This window comes from Mytilus trossulus, chromosome 9, assembly GCF_036588685.1.
Source record: "Mytilus trossulus isolate FHL-02 chromosome 9, PNRI_Mtr1.1.1.hap1, whole genome shotgun sequence".
NCBI classification, from domain to species: domain Eukaryota; kingdom Metazoa; phylum Mollusca; class Bivalvia; order Mytilida; family Mytilidae; genus Mytilus; species Mytilus trossulus.
This window is the reverse complement of record NC_086381.1, coordinates 54351709-54370342: the sequence shown is the minus strand read 5'-3', so window position 1 is coordinate 54370342 and position 18634 is coordinate 54351709. Positions and strand designations below refer to the sequence as shown.

Below are 18634 nucleotides of genomic sequence, written 5' to 3'. Positions count from 1 at the left end.
TATAGTGTTTTTTTCTCGTTGTTGAAGGCTGTACGATTGCCTATAATGGGTTATATCGCTTCATTTTGAACTTTGTGGATAGTTGTCTCATTCACAATCATTTAACATGCCATTTTGTTACATCAATAAGCTGTAGATCGTTCTCCTAATAAAGCAAATGTTTTGATACTAGTCGACCGAAAGATGTCAGTCCCCATATAAATCGTTTATCGGTCTTCCACTTATGTCTTGGTCAAACTATTGCAAAGAAAAATACAGTAACGAAATAGTTTACGAAGATACACAAAACTGAATGATTGTTACTTCTTTTAATCCAAGTACAGGTTCAAATAATGCAATAGTTAGAAAAGCATACGTTAATGAATGATGAAGTGTAGGCAATAGTGTTGGTTATATTATTGACAGTTACGGATGGGTAAAGTAATATAAAACACAAAAAAAATCACAACAAGCCATTTTTATGTATTCGAACTACTTGCAAGAAGTTGATAAAGTGTTTTTCAAAATAAATGCATTACTGCGTAATGCACGCTCTTTGAACGAATCAGCAGAAATGTATTTAGTCACAAATTTGATCTTACGTACATTTGTATTTACGGATAGTTGTCTTATATATATTAACAATCATGCCACATTTTCGTGTTTTCAAATACTTTTTTTTAGCTTTATCCGGCACCTTTATAAATGTGTTGTCTTTCTTTATTTTGTGGCAAAAACGCATTTTGATGCTATAGGAATAAATATATAACATAAGTTTGACTATTATATAGTGTAAGGTAAACGTCTTCACAGTAACAGTAAAACTATAATAGAAATTTCTGTAATATCATCATCTTCAGCTTTTGGTTCATCAGTTTTCCTATTAAAATGTAGAAGCAACATTGTGTATACGAATTCTTGGAGAAAAACTACATGATTAAAACAATTATTTCAAGTGCTGCTGGAATGTTCCATGATTCTTTATAGTGTATTCTTCGAAAAATAAAATCATTTTATTTCAAATAAAGAGTTTACCATTTCGTTTTCGTTATTGTGTTCTAGATCAGAACTTACAGTACTATACCACCTTGACTTTAGTATAGAAAGTCCCTGTCTAGATTAACAGGAAATAGATGCGATGAACAAAATAATATTCTATGTGCTACACTGACGTATATACATGTATCATAACTAGTATACATTGTAGATTATGCATGTACCAATTATATTAGTGTTACTCTAGACCTCTAAACTGTGCACTCTAAGTTAAGGAAGCTATTAAACCAAGAGTTCCAAATGGTGAAGTTGAAATCATCCCTTCGAAAATTTTACGGACGCCATCACGAGTTGGTTGACCGTATGTAAATTCTATATCTTTAAAGGGTGTTTTTTTAATAAGTAGTTCGAATTAATTAATTTTCAAATAATTAAAAAGAAAATCGTGACGATTTCTACATTTATTGATAAATAATTAATTAAACCATCTGTGATTATTAAACAAATAAATCACCTGGCAAAAATTACCTGCCAGACAAATCAATACTCGAAGTCATGTGATTACTGTCGACCAATCGCAATTCTTTTTATCAGTCATCATCATCCATATTCAGCTGTTACATGAATTTTTTCCTGGATCAGTAAACTTAGTCTATAATTATATATAAAGGTAAGAATATTTCATCTTCATCTTGCAATCGCAACATATGAACAGAAAGCATCTTCGTGAAAAAAATCTTGTGTTTTAGATATGTTTTCCGTTTTTGGAAAAAGGGTGGAGACTTTTATTTTAGAAATCTTAAGCCGCAAGATGAAATCATTGATTTAAATGAAGTACGAATTGATTTTTCAGAAAAATATTATTATGGAGATATTTTGCTTTACATGTACAATGTAGCACGGATACAAGTTATTCAAAATACTGGGGAATTGTTGGGCTTCCATTTTTTCCATTTCCCCGTTTATTTCAATTACAATATAGTTTCCTTTTATTTTCTATATCGCTAACATTATCAAATCTGTTGCCCATATCTACAAATTATTTCCTTTTAAATAAGCTTTATTTTAACAGTTCATTTATATTACATGGGACTTAAGACACTACAAATTTTCAAGCAGATATTTCCGTGTGATTATTGAATAATCCAAATATATTCACAATGGCGGCTGACTTGTTTAGTCTATCTATGATACATTGTACATGGTTTTATAAAAACCTTTTGATAAGTATAAATATTTAAATATTAGAATAAAGCGCATTATATGAACAATAAAAGATATTTTAAACAATAACCACAATATTTCAATTCTTTTAAATTGTTTCATCCGTCTACCCCCAGTTTAACAAGTTCGGCATTCTGAACGCTTTCAGACATTTTAAATTTAATGAAATATTATTTTTTCAAGGATGTGCATATATATTTGAAGATTAATATGTTTTTTTTTTTTTTTTATTATGTAATCAATTTTTAGAGGAAAACATTCATTGTTTAAAGAACATTAATTTCATATGTTCATGTTATCTGATTGTTTGGAGTATTCGAAACCTGAAAGAATTTGGAAACAAAATTAATCTATAAATTGAAAATCTAAAATAGGCGATTTTCAGCTTTACAATCCAACGTTGAAGAGATTCACAGAACACGGCCCCCTTTTTGTTACATGTATAACCCATATGGGTATTACATCTATAGTGTGGTTTATTAATTATTTTGTATGTACCTGTTGCAACATATGTATACTGACACTTTTATATACACTACAGTCCCATTCTCAGTGGATAGAATGTACTTAGCTTGAAACAAAAGTGATTTAAACGCTTGAGTGAAGACGATTATGTCGTACGCTATTAAAAATGTTGCTTTTGGCAAAGTGATAAAATGATATATATACCCAAGGACTAAATTTCAAGATTATGTGTAATGATAATTTTATAGGTTGTTTTATATTTGTATATTTTCAGATTCTAATGAGAAGTTTCTTTTTGTTTTACTTCTCGCCATATTATTGATTTTGTCATTAAAAAGAAAAATAAATTTGTAATTTTTCACTTTTATAAAGACACGGCTATCTGTACCCCCACCAATATCCGATACCAGGCTCTCTCTCCTGTTATTAAACTATTTTGTCTACAAATGTATTGCACGGTAAAAAATGTATGAAATACAAGTACATAATTACAGTACCCCTCCAATTTTCATTCTTTTAGCAAGGCTATATGGGCCCCTCCACCTCCCCCTTTTATCAAACATAATGTGTTCTCTATAGTTCTTATATACATTTCACAAGTAAATGTTTTGAGCATGTTTATAATAATACCGAGAAAATCAACTTCTGTCTAAACCTTATAATTCTATTATAAACACACAGGAAATAATGAAGTACAGACTTCCACTATAAAACGTTGATGCGGTTCATTAACGAGGAAAGGGAAACTAATTACATACACACACGATCAGCATATCTTCCTGCTCAAAACATGTCAAACATTTAGTTTTATCCTTTCTTACAAATTCTTCTCTTTAATTAATGTGGCATGGAAGTAATACTGTTCTTAATCTTTTTCTTGCAACAAGTTTGAGGTCATTTTAGGCAGATTGTCTGTGGCGAAAAAAAAGGGGGGTTGCATCTTCAGCCTGTCGATATGTATTGTATAAATGTGAAAAAGAAATAGTATCGGTATATATAAAAGGGTTTGTTTACTTCTTTAAGACTTCGCTTGTCAATATCTTTATTGTATATGAAAACGTGATAGTCTTGGTTTATGAAAAATAACTTAAGAAAAGTCGATTTCCATCTCAAAATCATCTGACTGTACATTCATTTTCCTTTTAAGTATAAATGCACATTGATTGTTGTTCATTTACCATTTAACCCCTTGACAGATATTCAAAATTACATTAAAATGAAAATGAAATCCCACATCACAGAAATCTTTTCCTATCATGCGATCATTTATTGATCAAGACGATCATTTGAAGGTTTACTATGTAAAACAAATCTTCTTTTCTCAAGTTATTAGTCTCCGGAATGAACAAATACATTCCGTTCTCTTTATCACAAACAATCCAATTTCTCGATAAAAGAGAGAGGTTATTAAATTACTTTAGTGTAAATAATTCTTTTGCCAATAGTAATTTGCGATGGATATTAACGATGCAATTTTCTAAATTCGTTCATTGTTGTCCAAATTAGTCACATCTTATGAATATGGCTTTTATCATTTTGTAAAGAATGTCGGATTTAAAGGGAAAATACTTAGTAAACTTGTAGATGCAATAATATTAATTAAGAAATAAGAATGAGATACAAAAAATGGAAAAATAGATTGCGAATTGTTGTCCACATTTAGCCACAGTTAGGGACGACATCAAAAGATCAATGAAGGATAAAAAGCTTCATTCAAATAGTTTGGGGCTGGGGGTTAAACTTGCTGCAAGTTTTGTTTATCCTACATCGATTTTACATATATCTATGTGGGTCAATCAATTTTTCCCAAGTTAAGTTAAGATGGGGGTAGGGGGGTCATTAAAAAAAACTATTTGAATTAAGTTTTTTATCCTTCATTGAACTTTTGATGTCGTCCCTAATAGGTGCGGAAAGCGTCCTCTTTCTTCTAACTAAGTACAAAAGAACAAAGTTTAAACACTCTCATAATATGAATCACAGCAAACTTAGATGATACTGCAGTATCCTACTCATGACATGCTCAAAATGCACATATTAGAATGTACATGTATCATGTTTATTTACTTTTGGTTTGAATTTACTGTTAACAGAAATGCATTCTCGTATTGGAGTGTTGTTCTCGTACATTTTCAAAACAGAGTTCATGTTCTCGTACTGATATACATGAGATATTTGCAACTGGACGTTAAACAAAAATACAACATCATCATCAAGTGCATTAATTACATTGCCTAATAATTAGTATGCCCTATAAATATGAATTTACTAAAAAGCATTATAATTCCCCAGCTATACAAATATCTGTGAAAACATACAACATGTTGTTGAATATGTCGATACATCACTCCAAGTTAATCAATTATAGCTATGAGTAAGGTAATTAACACCCGGTATGTCAATTACAACACTGTAACTATCAGTAATCATTGGAGGAATGTTATCAATCAATATATATCATCAATTCATAATTACGTTTTACAATCATATTTGTATACATGTGATACTTTGCGTGGACGTAATATAACATGTCTAGCTTTTTTTTTTTTTTTTTTGGGGGGGGGGGGGGTACATGGAGTCGTAACACAATCACTCTCAACTTTAACAGTGAGAATTAAAACAAAACGTCGATTTAAAAGTGCTTATTGTTTTCCAACAAAAGGGTCAGTGTAGTCAGTGGATCCCCCTTATAAAAAATTCAGTAACCGCCACTGTAGAATTTACATAATTTTATGGTTAGATCGTAACTTGTACATTACAATTATACAAGTTATTTATACACTTTTTTTTGCTTTCCTTCGTAGAGAGAGATGGGGTGTGGGTCTAGTAGCATTATTCAACATTTCGCTATATTTTCTGAAATTATTATATTTAAATTTTTTCGCATACGAATACGAAAATTTAAAATATTCGAACTATTATCAACATTTAACAACCACGCCATAAAACGTTTATGAAAATAAAAGTTGCTAATCTGTTTACCGGTTCACACTTCAAATATTTTCAATTATTTTACGATGTTGTCTATAATCTTTATTTTGTCCATCATGTTTATTTTTCAATCATTGAAGTAAAAGAATCCCGTAATCTCTCGTGTAAACAACATTTGAAATTTTAATAAAGAAATAAAATTCTATTGACTGATTTATTTTAGGCTTCTGTATAAATAACGTATTTAGTTTTAAATGTTTATAATTTGTAATCCTAAAATTTGTATTGTCCAGAAGCACAATTTTGAGTCATTGTTATGTAATAAAACAACGTTTGTACAATTTAACTCAAAACGAGGCCGTAAAATCATTCCGTGCATATCATTTGTTGTGTCACCTGATAGGACACAAATTACAAAAAGTATTGTTTAACATTTTTCAAAAAGTTTAATAGTGATGACAGGCAAACAGCAAATTTATTTATTTAATTTAATTTGATACAATTGTCAAATGTCTGTCCTGTTGACGGTTGTACATTTGTCGCCTACACGCAAATATAGCAAAATATATATAACAAAAAACTGACGGGATTTCTCACGCTTGTCAAATTCGTATTGTCAAAACAATACTCAAATTAATATTTTACGACAATTGTCATGTAAATACTCAAATTAATATTTTACGACAATTGTCATGTAAACTTCATCACATCAGTTTTATTAATTTTATGTGGTTGTACGAAAGTTATATGGCATACGATTGATTGATTGTTAGTATGTTCACCCCACCAACTCAACAAGGATAAGAAAGCTTAACCTAGTAACTTTAAATTGACAAGTCTGAACAATAAGGGGGAAAAGGGGATGGGGCAATACCTTGCATTTTGGACAAAGGAGACCATGCACTATTGATATTTTGTTTATTTAATTTTAATGCCACATTTATGGGCATTATGTTTTCTGGTCTGTGCGTCCTTCCGTCCGCTCGTTCGTTCGTCTGTTCGTCCTAGGTTAAAGTTTTTGATGGCGTTGAAGTCCAATCAACTTGAAACTTAGTACACATGTTCCCTATGATATGATCTTTCCAATTTTAATGCACAATTAGAGATATTCCCCCATTTTCACGGACCATTAAACATAGAAAATGATAGTGCGGATGAGGCATCTGTGTACTGGGGACACATTCTTGTTGTTTGTGTATTTAGATATAGGAAGATGTGATGTGAGTGCCAATGGGACAACTCTCCATCCAAATAACAATTTAAAAATTAAACCGTTATAGGTTAAAGTACGGCCTTCAACACGGAGCCGTTTGTTTGTACGTTCAGACTGTTCTGTTTCGTTGCGTTACACACATTTGATTTAGTCATTACCCAATTTAACCTCACCTCAAAATCGGAAGTGATATTAGTACCAAATCCTTTAAACGTCCTTATAAATAAGAAGATGTGGTATGAGTGCCAATCAGACAACTCTCCATCCATGAAAAGATAACAATTATGAGTCAAGCATCGAATCAACACGGAGCTTTAGTTCACACCGAATATCCAACTATAAAGGTTAACAAATTAACTAAAGTTTAAAACATTCAAAAAAGGAAAAGCAACGGTCTAATCTATATAACAAAAATGAGTAACACGTATGAACCACACGATCAACAACAAATGACAAATTATGATCAACAAGCTCTTGACTTAAAGGAAAGATGTATAAAATGCAGCGGTGTAAACTTTTTAACAGGCACCAACCATCACCCCAGCATGGGGCAGTAGTGTAACATTACAATTTATCGATTGTAATGGCTTAACTCGACCAGTTAAAACAAATTAACAAATAAAAAATCTACTAGTGGCCTTTTGTTTTTTGTTTAAAACAAATTATATCGGTCTATCTATCATTTGCTTCTTTTTTTCAGTGCCGATATGTCTAACTTATTGGACCTAGAGGAAATCGCCAAGACCTGGGCATGGACTGCATTCATGAAAACACGATCAAAAGAACTCAGTAAATTAAAATATGACGATGTGAGACTTGACGTCAATTGGTCTAGGGTCCGCTTCGTTTCTGAGGGAGAAGAATACTTAGATAAAAAGATGGACGATGTGCCAACAATACAAGTTGTTTTTCAGTCCACATTTCAAAATAATACGGATTCTGAGCAGGAACATTCATTCCAAACAGAGAGAACAACGACATGCGTTAGTACGACCAATATAACCAAAGGATTCACGAAAGGCTTTAACGTAGAGCTGAAACTTGGACTTCCGGATGAAGTAGCAGGTATTACCGCCGGGTTCGGAAGGGAGACGACTATGGAAACCGGATTTGAAGATACCAATGAGAAATCGTTAACTTGGGCTGTTAATAGTACAGTGAAGGTGCCGAAAAAGACCAAAACAACGGCTGTCATGGAGGTAAAGGAAAAAGAATTTACCGCGAGTTACAAAATGATTGTGAAAGTCCGCGGGATTGTTTTTGTCTCTATTACAAATCTAAAGGATAACAATTCGTTTATTCAGTCCGTGGAAGGAGATTTTTCGGAAATGATGAAAGATGAAGCTAAAAGGGGGACAAAAGGATTTGTTGTCGAAAACAGAACAATAACTTGGGACGTTGAAGGGAACTGTAAATTTAGATTTGGAATTGAACAATCTGTTCGACTTGAAGAGGAGCCTATTATTTAACCTCGCAAACGCATCACCTTATTAACTTTAGATAGACACACAAACTATAGAGAATGATTTTAAAAATTTATTCATTTGAAAAAATAAATAAAAAATTACCGGAAGTTGAACCTATGAATTTATGAATAGTCCGTCATATGTTTATCAAAACATGATATGGTACATGATAATAAATAAATGGGCGTCGAATTTAATAAGGACGATATTTGAGATAAAATATTCCACATATTATATTGAAAACACACGCTGCGATTTCCTTTAAAGGGAAACGACTAAGTGACTGTGTCATTTATTGTGAAGTTTTAGGAACAATCAATTGTTTACTGGCATTTAAATGCAGTGTCAATTGCTGGTTGTTTTTTTTTTTTTTTGGGGGGGGGGGGGGGGTGAGGGAGGGATGCAAAATTCAACATGAAGGGTTTTGAAACAAGTTTTCCACATGCAATACTCTTTACAATTTAACAAAAAAAACAGGTCTTTCTTTGTTTGTGTAAGACAAAAACATAGTAACCTGTCCCTTTCATTAGGGGTCTCAAAAATTATACCATCGAAATGTGACTGGTTTATCCAGGTTAAATTCCTTAGTACTGTATCAATTGAATATCGTTTGATTAATTTCTGTAAAACTTATCGTACATGTATGTACTGGGAATTTGATTTCTTATAGAAATAGACCCAAACAGGATGCATGTTTTACGAATAGGTCGTTTCAGAATATAAAAAGTAAAAGATATGTCGTATGATTGCAATGAAACAAATACCCAGAGAACAAAGGACGAGGACGTAAACAATTTTAGGAAAATGTTCGACATTTAACAATAAAAAATGCAAAACCAATACCATCAAGTAAGTCAATATAAAGCAACGACGGGACAACATTTAAAAAAAATCATCAGAGAAAACCAGAAGCCTGATTTATGCTAAAACACAAAGGAAAGATTAATAAGGTAGACAGCAACTAACTACAACGATTGCGTTAGAGGCTCATGACTTTAGACAGGCACATACAAAATGTGGCGGGGTTGAACATGTTTGCTGGCGTCTATTTTCCGGAAATCAAAAACACAGACCGGACTATATAGGAAATTTATACATCCTACATAACAGAAAAGACACAAAGTACAAAAAGTACAAATATGTTAGTACTCACATTGACTGACAGCTAGTTCAAAGTCAATAACAACTAATTAAAAAAAAAAAGTTTGTGAGCACTCAACCCTACCCTTACTTGGGACAGTGGTTTAACAGCACAACATAAGAACAAACTCTAAATATCTGTTGCAATTGGCGCAACTCAAAAGATCGCTTTAATGCACACAAACAACTAATGTAAAACAGACACAGAGGAGAGGGCTTACATAGGCTATGCCTGTTGCCCAATCCAATTCAATTCAATTTATTTGAATAAAATATTGTTTAAACTAAACAGACACAAAGAACTGAAATAGGAGTACCCACAAGTAAGGAACATAAAATTGAGAATGGAAATGTGGAATGTGTCAAAGCGACAACAACCCGACCATAGAGCAGACAACGGCCGAAGGCCACCAATGGGTCTTCAATGTAGCGAGAAACTCCTGCACCCGGAGGCGTCCATCAGCTGACCCCTAAACAGATATGTATACTAGTTTAGTGATAATGGACGTCATACTAAACTCCGAATTATACACAAGAAACTAATATTAAAAATCATACAAGACTAACAAAGGTCAGAGGCTCCTGACTTGGGACAGGCGCAAAATTGCAGCACACATACAACAACAAAAAATCATAAAAAGAATGTGGCGGGGTTAAGCAGAAGCCAATTTCTGAATAGATAAGCACAATGCATCCAAAATATCGCATTTGATGTGATTATTAATTTTATTCTTTATTTGCATTTTCTTGCTCAAAAGACTTCTAAATTTGGCTGCTTGTAAACCTAGTACATTGTATTTATTGAGAGGGAGTTGGTAAAGAAAGGAATTCTATATAAATAGGAAGATGTGGTATGAGTGCCAATGAGACAACTCTCCATCAAAGTCACAATGTATAAAAAGTTAATAATTATATATACAGCAAGCAAGCAATGCACATCGATTGAAGCATTATATTCCACAAAAAGGTTTATAGATATAAGAAGATGTGGTATGAGTGCCAATGAGACAACTCTCCATCCAAGTCACAATTTGTAAAAGTAAACCATTATAGGTCAAAGTACAGCCCTCAACACGGAGCCCTGGGTCACACCGAACAGCAAACTATAAAGGACCCCAAAATGACTAGTGTAAAACAATTGAAACTAAAAACCAACAGTCTAATCTATATATAAAAAACGAGAAACGAGAAAACATCTATTAACCACACCACACAAACGACAACCACCGAACAACAGGTTTCTGGTCTGATTCATTGATATTCTGGTAAGCTGTTAACAAATCACATTCATGTTAACGATTAGCAAACGAATATACCAAATTGAACATTGAAAATAAAGATCCTCTGTCTAAGCTTGTACTTTCAAGAATATGAAGACGCCCCGTTCCAATTTCTGGTTAAAAGAGCTTTCGGGAACTTCTGCCTTTGTCGGAATAATACACGCCTACAATTTGAAGGCTGAAATTCCATTGGCTGATGCAATAAATACGGCAACAGAAAGTAACATTGAGTTCAGTTATGTCAGATTCTTGTAAGCATAGATTGTACACATAATCTGTGTCTGTAACATCTTCGCTAGCCAAGGGTTACGATCCACTACCGCTCTCTTCACCCTTGGCGGATTGAGCCAACATTTGTGATAACAATGTTGCGCCATCTATTGGAAGATAAAAATCACGCCAATTCCGAATACATAAGTATTGATCAATGGTAGCACTTGCAATCTTCAATTTGGAGGTAAAAACACGGTAGCGTCTAGATTCTACACACTTTGGTAAAGCCGGAAATGAAAGCATACGTCAACATTCATGCATTTGTACATGAAACATACACAGGAACTTCTATTTGTTGATTAAAAACAGTCAAATTTTCACTAAATATAGTCGTATGTTTAGGGATGTAAAGGCTTGTTGCACAAAAACACGTGGCAATTGTTTACAAACACTTTCTACATGTACATGTGATCATGTTATAGGCGCATTTTGATTGGATGCAGCGAGTTTTGACTACAACCAATAAAAATCCTTACCTTGTGTCTCCGAAATTTTATCTCAATCCGCCAAGGCTGAAGAGAGCGGGAGTGGATCGTAACCCTTGGCTAGCGAAGATGTGTCTGTAAATGATGGAATGTTATATATTTAGAAAATGACAAGTATAGTCATTGTTTCATCCAAATTCTGGACGATAAATAAAAATAAATACATATGTTTTGTAAATTGGGTCAAACAGGGATATTAGCTGTCATTTGAGAAAGAGTACTATTTGCTTCATTCGAAACCAACAAGCAACATGGCAAAATCAGAGACCCTGCTTTTATTAAAAGTACAAAATTCGCACCGAAAAGTGCAGTAATACTTACATTTGTAAGTAATTAAGTTGTGTGAGCAACAAGTTTTGACAAATCTGTGATGAAGTTTGATGCAAAATCATTGAAACATTAATGACGAATTAGTCGAGTATAGATAATATGTGAATTAAACTATATTCATCTCGTAATATTTAATACCGCAGTTCCACTAGGCCACGATCGCACTACGATCTGTGAAAAAAATGAAAGTTTTGATGATCGTAGTACGATCGTGAAGATCGCAGTAAGGTCGTATCACGGTCGTGGTGAAGATTTCAAGATCGTGATGAGCGTGGCCAACTTTAAACATGTTCAAAACAATCGTGGTGCGGTCGTGACGAAATCAGGTCGTAGTAGAAGCGTAGTGAGAGCGCACTAAGGTCGTAGTAAGATCGCAAAGATCGCTGTACCATCGTAGCGAAAGCGTGATTCTATTCGGAGATACTGCACTGCGATCTCACAGTGACACTATTACGACCTCACTACGACCATCACGTTCTCACCACAACCCAACTACGCTTCCACTACGACGTTACCACGTTTACACCACGCTGTTCAAGACCATAGTACGATTCTAGCACGCCCTTGCCGTCCTCATCACGCTCTGTTTACGACCTGACTACGTTCATACTACGACCATCATTCTCGTTGTCATTTTCACATAAAATATATTATATATCTCCAGGTTTTGTTTGTCTGTACATGTACATGTATGTAGTCCTTGTCCATTTTCTCTAATGGCTCAACCATGCTTCTCGTTTAATATAGATTAGTCCGTTGGTTTTCCCGTTTAAATGGTTTTACACTTGTAATTTTTGGGGCCCTTTATAGCTTGCTGTTTGGTGTGAGCCAAGGCTCCGTGTTGAAGGCCGTACTGTACCTTGGCCTATAATGGTTTACTTTTATAAATTGTTACTTGGATGGAGATTTGTCTCATTGGCACTCATTCCACATCTTCCTATATCTAATGACACATCTGTGTCATCTCTACTGTCGTTCACTAAGATATCGTCATTGAGCTTTATGGACCAGCAAAAGGTTGTAATTTAGGTTGGATTTAAGAAATAATTGATCGCTCGGGCAGAAATAATCACGAATATAATGCCTATCCATGTTAAAACTACAATAAAGTATAATAGCGTGCATCGATTCTGATTAGGACAATTCATGTATAATTTCCATGTCCGATGTGTATTAGGGTAAAGCGATTGTGTAGGCTCTTCCATGAACCTCCCTGTTTTGTTTGTAAAGAAGCAAACGGCTGGCACTGTGATTTTTCAGAGAGAGGAGTTTTTGAACAGCCATCATGAACGGTTTTCGTATCTAGGTCAAATATGTCAATTTCGGAATGCAACACATTACAGTCATAATAAATGAATTAGTAACAACATGTGCATCATTTAAGAGTTCGGAAGTGTTCTAAGTTAATGAAATATATTAAATGCATGCCAGTTTGATAAAATTCATTATTCTGCAGTAGTCAATATATACATCATCGAATGTGCAAAAAAAAAAATATTGGATTAAGAGCATGGGTTTATTCATAAAGCGAAAGAAGCACGTCATATTAGAATGGTCGGTCCGAAATTTCTGCTTGATCAGGATTCGGTACTATCAGAGCTCCCTCTGCCTCTACATCAACCCCTACCACCACGCCCACGTGTTCTAGAAGATGTTGGTGGCATGACTGTATTGTTTCCGAGAAATCTATGTATTAATCAGAAATAGAAGGAATGGAATTGTATTGATATGGAACACGATGTTGACTTTATTACTGATAACGTAGTATGATCGCGGTATGAACGTAGTATAATCGTGGTAAGAACGTGCAATAATCGCTGTAAAAGCGTGGTAAGATCGTGTCGTAATTGGATAACTCGTGGTATGGTCGTAGTTAGAACGTGACGAGCGTAGAAAGATCTTGATAAGCGTAGTGAGGTCGCAGAATAAGCGCGGTGAGAACGTGGTATAAATTAATCGTAGCTGGATCGTTGTAAAAGCGTAATGAGGACGTAGTAGCATCGTGAAAGCAACGAAAATTTACATTTTCATGCCGCTCATACCGCGACCTCACCACGATCTGAATTTATTTCAGATCGCGGTGAGCGTAGTGCGATCGTGGTCCAGTGGGACAGGGGCTTAACGACAGTATTTTAGAATTAAAAAAACACATTATTATTAAATATATGACAGTCATGAAAGATAAAAAATTAATTACATAATTATTATACAAAGCATACACAATTGCTTAAAAGTGGTTTATATTCACGAAGAGCAAAGCTTGTAGATATATCGTACATTGTATGAAGAAAGATAACTCTGATACTTTTAGAAAAAAAAATTGTTTTCTACCAGAGTAGTTCCCCATCGTATACTTTCCAACATCTATTTGCCACAGGACATCTTACTATACACAGCAAATATGTACAGCCGCCAATATTAGAGTCACGGTATGCGCGATTTCATATTAGTTAAAACGTGGATGTTTGCCGTCCATTCCAACTCGTCACACCATACCAATTTTTATATCTATGTCAATCATTTGGTCGGTCTAAAAGCAAAAAGATGCCAGACTTTTTTTCGTAAAGGCTGTTGATATTGATCCAATTAGTGGTTCATTATTGTAAACAGAGGACTAAGGATCTAACACGAGTTTCATTTCTGTTTAAACCGACTGTTGGTGGAAAACGGTGCTTGAACTAAAAAATATCCATATTCACATTAACAGAATTTGGTCGTTAAATTCGATATGTCTCACTTTCTGTTCGTTGAAAAGCCTTTGCAAAAATTCTTTAGATTTGCCCTATCCAGCATACTCTTAGTTTTAAGTGGCAGTCATATTTTTCCGCCATTCTTCCAGATCGGCTTAATTTGAAGATTTAATCCGCAAACTTTTTGATTTGTAAATCATTGATGTTTCTGGGAAAATTTTTGATTCTTAAATTCCAACTTCCACAAAATAAGTCGAACTATTTTTATTTTTATCATGCATGTATCAAATTATACATAAACTTAAATAAAATGTCTGCTCTTTGGTCGGATTGCTCTTTGACACATTCTCTGTTTCTATTCTATATTCTATTATGTACAAATAAATAGGAAAAAAGTAGGTTTTAGGTTTTGCAAAATTGTTTCGGTTATTTTTTTTTTGTTTTTTTTTATTATGGTTTGTTTCGTTGTAGTATTGATACTGTTGATTTAGGATTTATAGATAGATAAATGCAAAACAGAACAAAAGCTAAGAAAACAACACAAAACGCAACTAAATGAATAGAACTTCAAGCCTTTTTTAAAATTCATTGTTTTTAAAATTTTAAACAATAAAACTTCATTTGACCAACTGAACTTTTAACAATATATATTTGCCGTGGTTCCATAGAACATTTGTAAATCAATTTCAAGCAATACAAGCTTGATTATAATTATGACAATTTAAGAATTTAATGTAGTTCTGCTGATCACATAATGAACATTCAATGGTATTTTCAAACATAGTGTAGCTTTCTAAACTAAATCAGGTGCCCTGAAAACTTTCACAGAGTAGTTTGTGTTATAAAGTTATCCTATTTAGTTTTCAACAGTTTTTAAAGAATTCTACATATCATTTGTACAGAGATAGGCCATGAGCGATAAACTACTAGATAATTACTTGTTTTAACTGTAAGTTCTTTAAAACTAGGCAATGTATCATAAAACCTCAAACAAGACAATTTAGAAGGTGAATGTCTTAGCCTTTGAATGTCCAGTCCATTAAGAAAACTTGAATGGACTATCCAATAAAGTCAAGTACATATGGTGGCCAGTTAAGGCCATTTCACGTTTTCGCGTTTTCGCCCTTCATATTCTATATAGCGAAACCGCGAAATCACGAAGTTGAAAACGCGAAATCGGAAAGAAAAATATATTTCGCGTTTTCGACTTCGCGTTTTCACGTTTTCGCGTTTTCGCCCTATAGAGTATGAAGGGCGAAAACGCAAAAACGCGAAATGGCCTTAACCGGCCACCATAATTAGATATAGGAAGATGTGGTGTGAGTGCCAATGAGACAACTCTCCATCCAAATAACTTAAAGTACATTTTAAATACTTTTGATTGACTTTTTGGGTTTTCCTACAAAGCCACGACCCTTCACTCGAATGGACTGTTCTATGAAGACCAGTTCATTCTAAATACTAGGTATATTTAATCGCGAATGGTATGTCCCTAAAAAGTCCAGTTAATTTTAATTTCCTAAATGAATACTATTATGATCTATTATCAGTCATTATTGATGACAGAGAGTAAATTTCAAGGTAAATTCATCAAAGTTTAATGTGTCAATCATTTCAATTATTATAACTAATAAACAATTTCCGTTGAGTAAATTTCCGTTCATATGAAAGGCTTTAGCCATAATCCAGATTTGTGTTTACTAGAGCATTTGCATTATTCACGTATATGGATACGTGCACGGATCGACGTATACGTATCGGGCAGATTTGTATAAAATAATGTTAAAGTTCCGACCTCAATTAAAAAACTAAACATATGTAAAATATGAACCAAATGTTGTTGGTATATAGTTAAAACACTAAATATTAATTGATTTTATTAGATCTGGAACATACATGCTTCGTGTTTAATAACCGTGTTTGATAAATGTATCTTTTTCATATACAAATATGAAAGAATCAAATCGAGCACACCTTAGTTACAAAAAATTACAGGAACATTTTGTGTAAATAAAAGTGTGTTTATTGCCAAAGGCGAGTTAAGAGGGGAACACAAAGGACCCTGTGTTCCTTGTCTGGGATTTATTTAAAATTTCATGTAATTTTATGGTCCTGGCCTTATTTTCAAACTACTTATAATATCGTAAAATTAAGCGAGACTATCCCCAGTACCGATCTCACATCTAAATAAAAATCTGGATCCACCACTGATTAATTGCTACACAAGTTATGTATTTTTTTACTTTACTACCCCGAGTTAATATTTATTATCTCGACACGCTTTATTTTAAAAAAAAGTGGCTGTTCTGTAACATAATTTGTATATTCTACACATTTTTTTTTGGGGGGGGGGGGAGCGGGGGGATTAAGTATACTGTTACCAAATTCTTTAAATTTTGAAGTCATTCAGTTTAAAAAGGAAAAACGTATGCTTAACGTAATAATGATATTATCTTATTGAGGTCTGGAGCTGGCATAGCAGTAACTGCTGGTAGTCCTATGTTGATTTATGTGTCACTGCCATTTTGTTTAGTTACGGTGTGTATTTCTGTGTGTTCTTTTTTCTTAATTGGCTAGCGGTATAGGGGAGGCTGAGATCTATCTACCGCGATTTTTCGCCTGTCCGAAGTCAGAAGCCTCTTTGTTAGTCTTGTATCATAGTGCTTTTTTTTTTTTATTTAAGTTCATTTATATGTTATATGACGTCCAGTTTCACTGAACTAGTACACAATTATATTTAGAGGCCAGCTGAGGACCACCTCTGGGTGCTGTAATTTCTCGCTGCGTTGAAGACCTATTGTTAGCGTTTGCCAGTTTTCTGCCATTTGGTGCGATTGTTGCCTTTGACATATTACCTATTTTAATTCTCAATTTTACACGGACGTAATATCCTCGCTAATAGAGACGCTAGAGACAGAAGATTTTTTTTATCGTGTTTTACAAAATAGAAATAAGAAACAGCTGCGCCATGAGCGCATGATACGCCCGACGCCTTGTGTGGGAGTTTTATGCCATAATCATAAATAGTTTCTGAGAAAGTTTTAAGCAATAACCATATATTGTTTTTAAGACACGGCGGGACATGTGAAACCCCCAACCCTGGTTTTTTTTTTACAAAAAACTAAATATCACTAAAATAAAATTTTGAATCAAAACCAGAAAGTATACAGATCTTTAGATTAATATAACAAAGAAGTGTGTAAAGTTTTAAGCCATTATCATAAATTATTTTTGAGATACGGCGCGACATGTAAAAAAACCCTCCCCTGTTTAACAAAATACTCAATAACTCCAAAATAAAGTTTTGAATCATCACCAAAAAGTATACAGATCTTTAGATATAATATAACAACGAAGTGTGTAAAGTTTTAAGCAATAATCATAAATTGTTTTTGAGATACGACACAACATGTAAAAAAAAAACTCCCCCTTTTTTACAAAATACTCAATAGCTCAAAAATGAAATTTTGAATCATCACCAAAAAGTATACAGATATTAAAATTAATATAACTAAAAAGTGTTTAAAGTTTTAAGCCATAATAAAGAATCATTTTTGAGATACGGTGCGACATGTGAAAAAAACACCCCCCTATTTTAGTTACAAAGTGCCGTAACTCAAAAAGTTTTAATCTTATTTTCACCAAAAAGTATACAGATCATTTGACCATCATAAGAAACAACTATGTCAAGTTTCATGAAATTTGGATAAGTCGTTCTCAAGTTACGGTGCGACATGTTTACGCCGGACAGACAGACAGACAGACAGACAGACAGACGGACGGACGGACGGACGGACGGACATTTGTATACCATAATAAGTCCCGTCAAAGTTTTGACGGGCGTATAAAAATAAAATACAAGTTGCCGGAAAAGGGGGTTGGGGTTGTCCAACTCGACAACTGAATTGGACTGAGAGTAGCAATGTCAGCACACCTTTTCTTCACTTGAACTGTATTTAGCTCCAATTATGGTAAGTACAATTTACTTTTATATTGTTACATGTAAGTTAGTATAATACATATAATACATAAAAATCGTAAAAAAGAACAGTTAATACATAAAATACATACGCATATCTTTATTCGACATTTTTCAAGTTGTCTACGTCTGTAAGGTGCACTCGTTGTGACAGTTTCTGATACGTACGCGGATACGTGTAAAATG

At 33.7% G+C, this 18634-nt stretch overlaps 1 protein-coding gene across 1 annotated transcript; it reads left to right on the top strand.

The window, feature by feature from the left end:
• The first annotated feature begins 1516 nt into the window (after window positions 1-1516).
• Window positions 1517-8384, top strand: LOC134683130 (uncharacterized). Its single transcript, XM_063542246.1, has 2 exons — window positions 1517-1645; window positions 7506-8384. Exon 2 carries the CDS (start codon window positions 7513-7515, stop codon window positions 8272-8274), a length of 762 nt encoding a protein of 253 aa, XP_063398316.1. The 5' UTR covers window positions 1517-1645; window positions 7506-7512; the 3' UTR covers window positions 8275-8384.
• Window positions 8385-18634: the final 10250 nt, after the last annotated feature.

Coding starts and splice junctions, on each gene's coding strand:
- LOC134683130 (XM_063542246.1), top strand. CDS start 7,513: ATGTCTAACTTATTGGACCTAGAGGAAATCGCCAAGACCTGGGCATGG.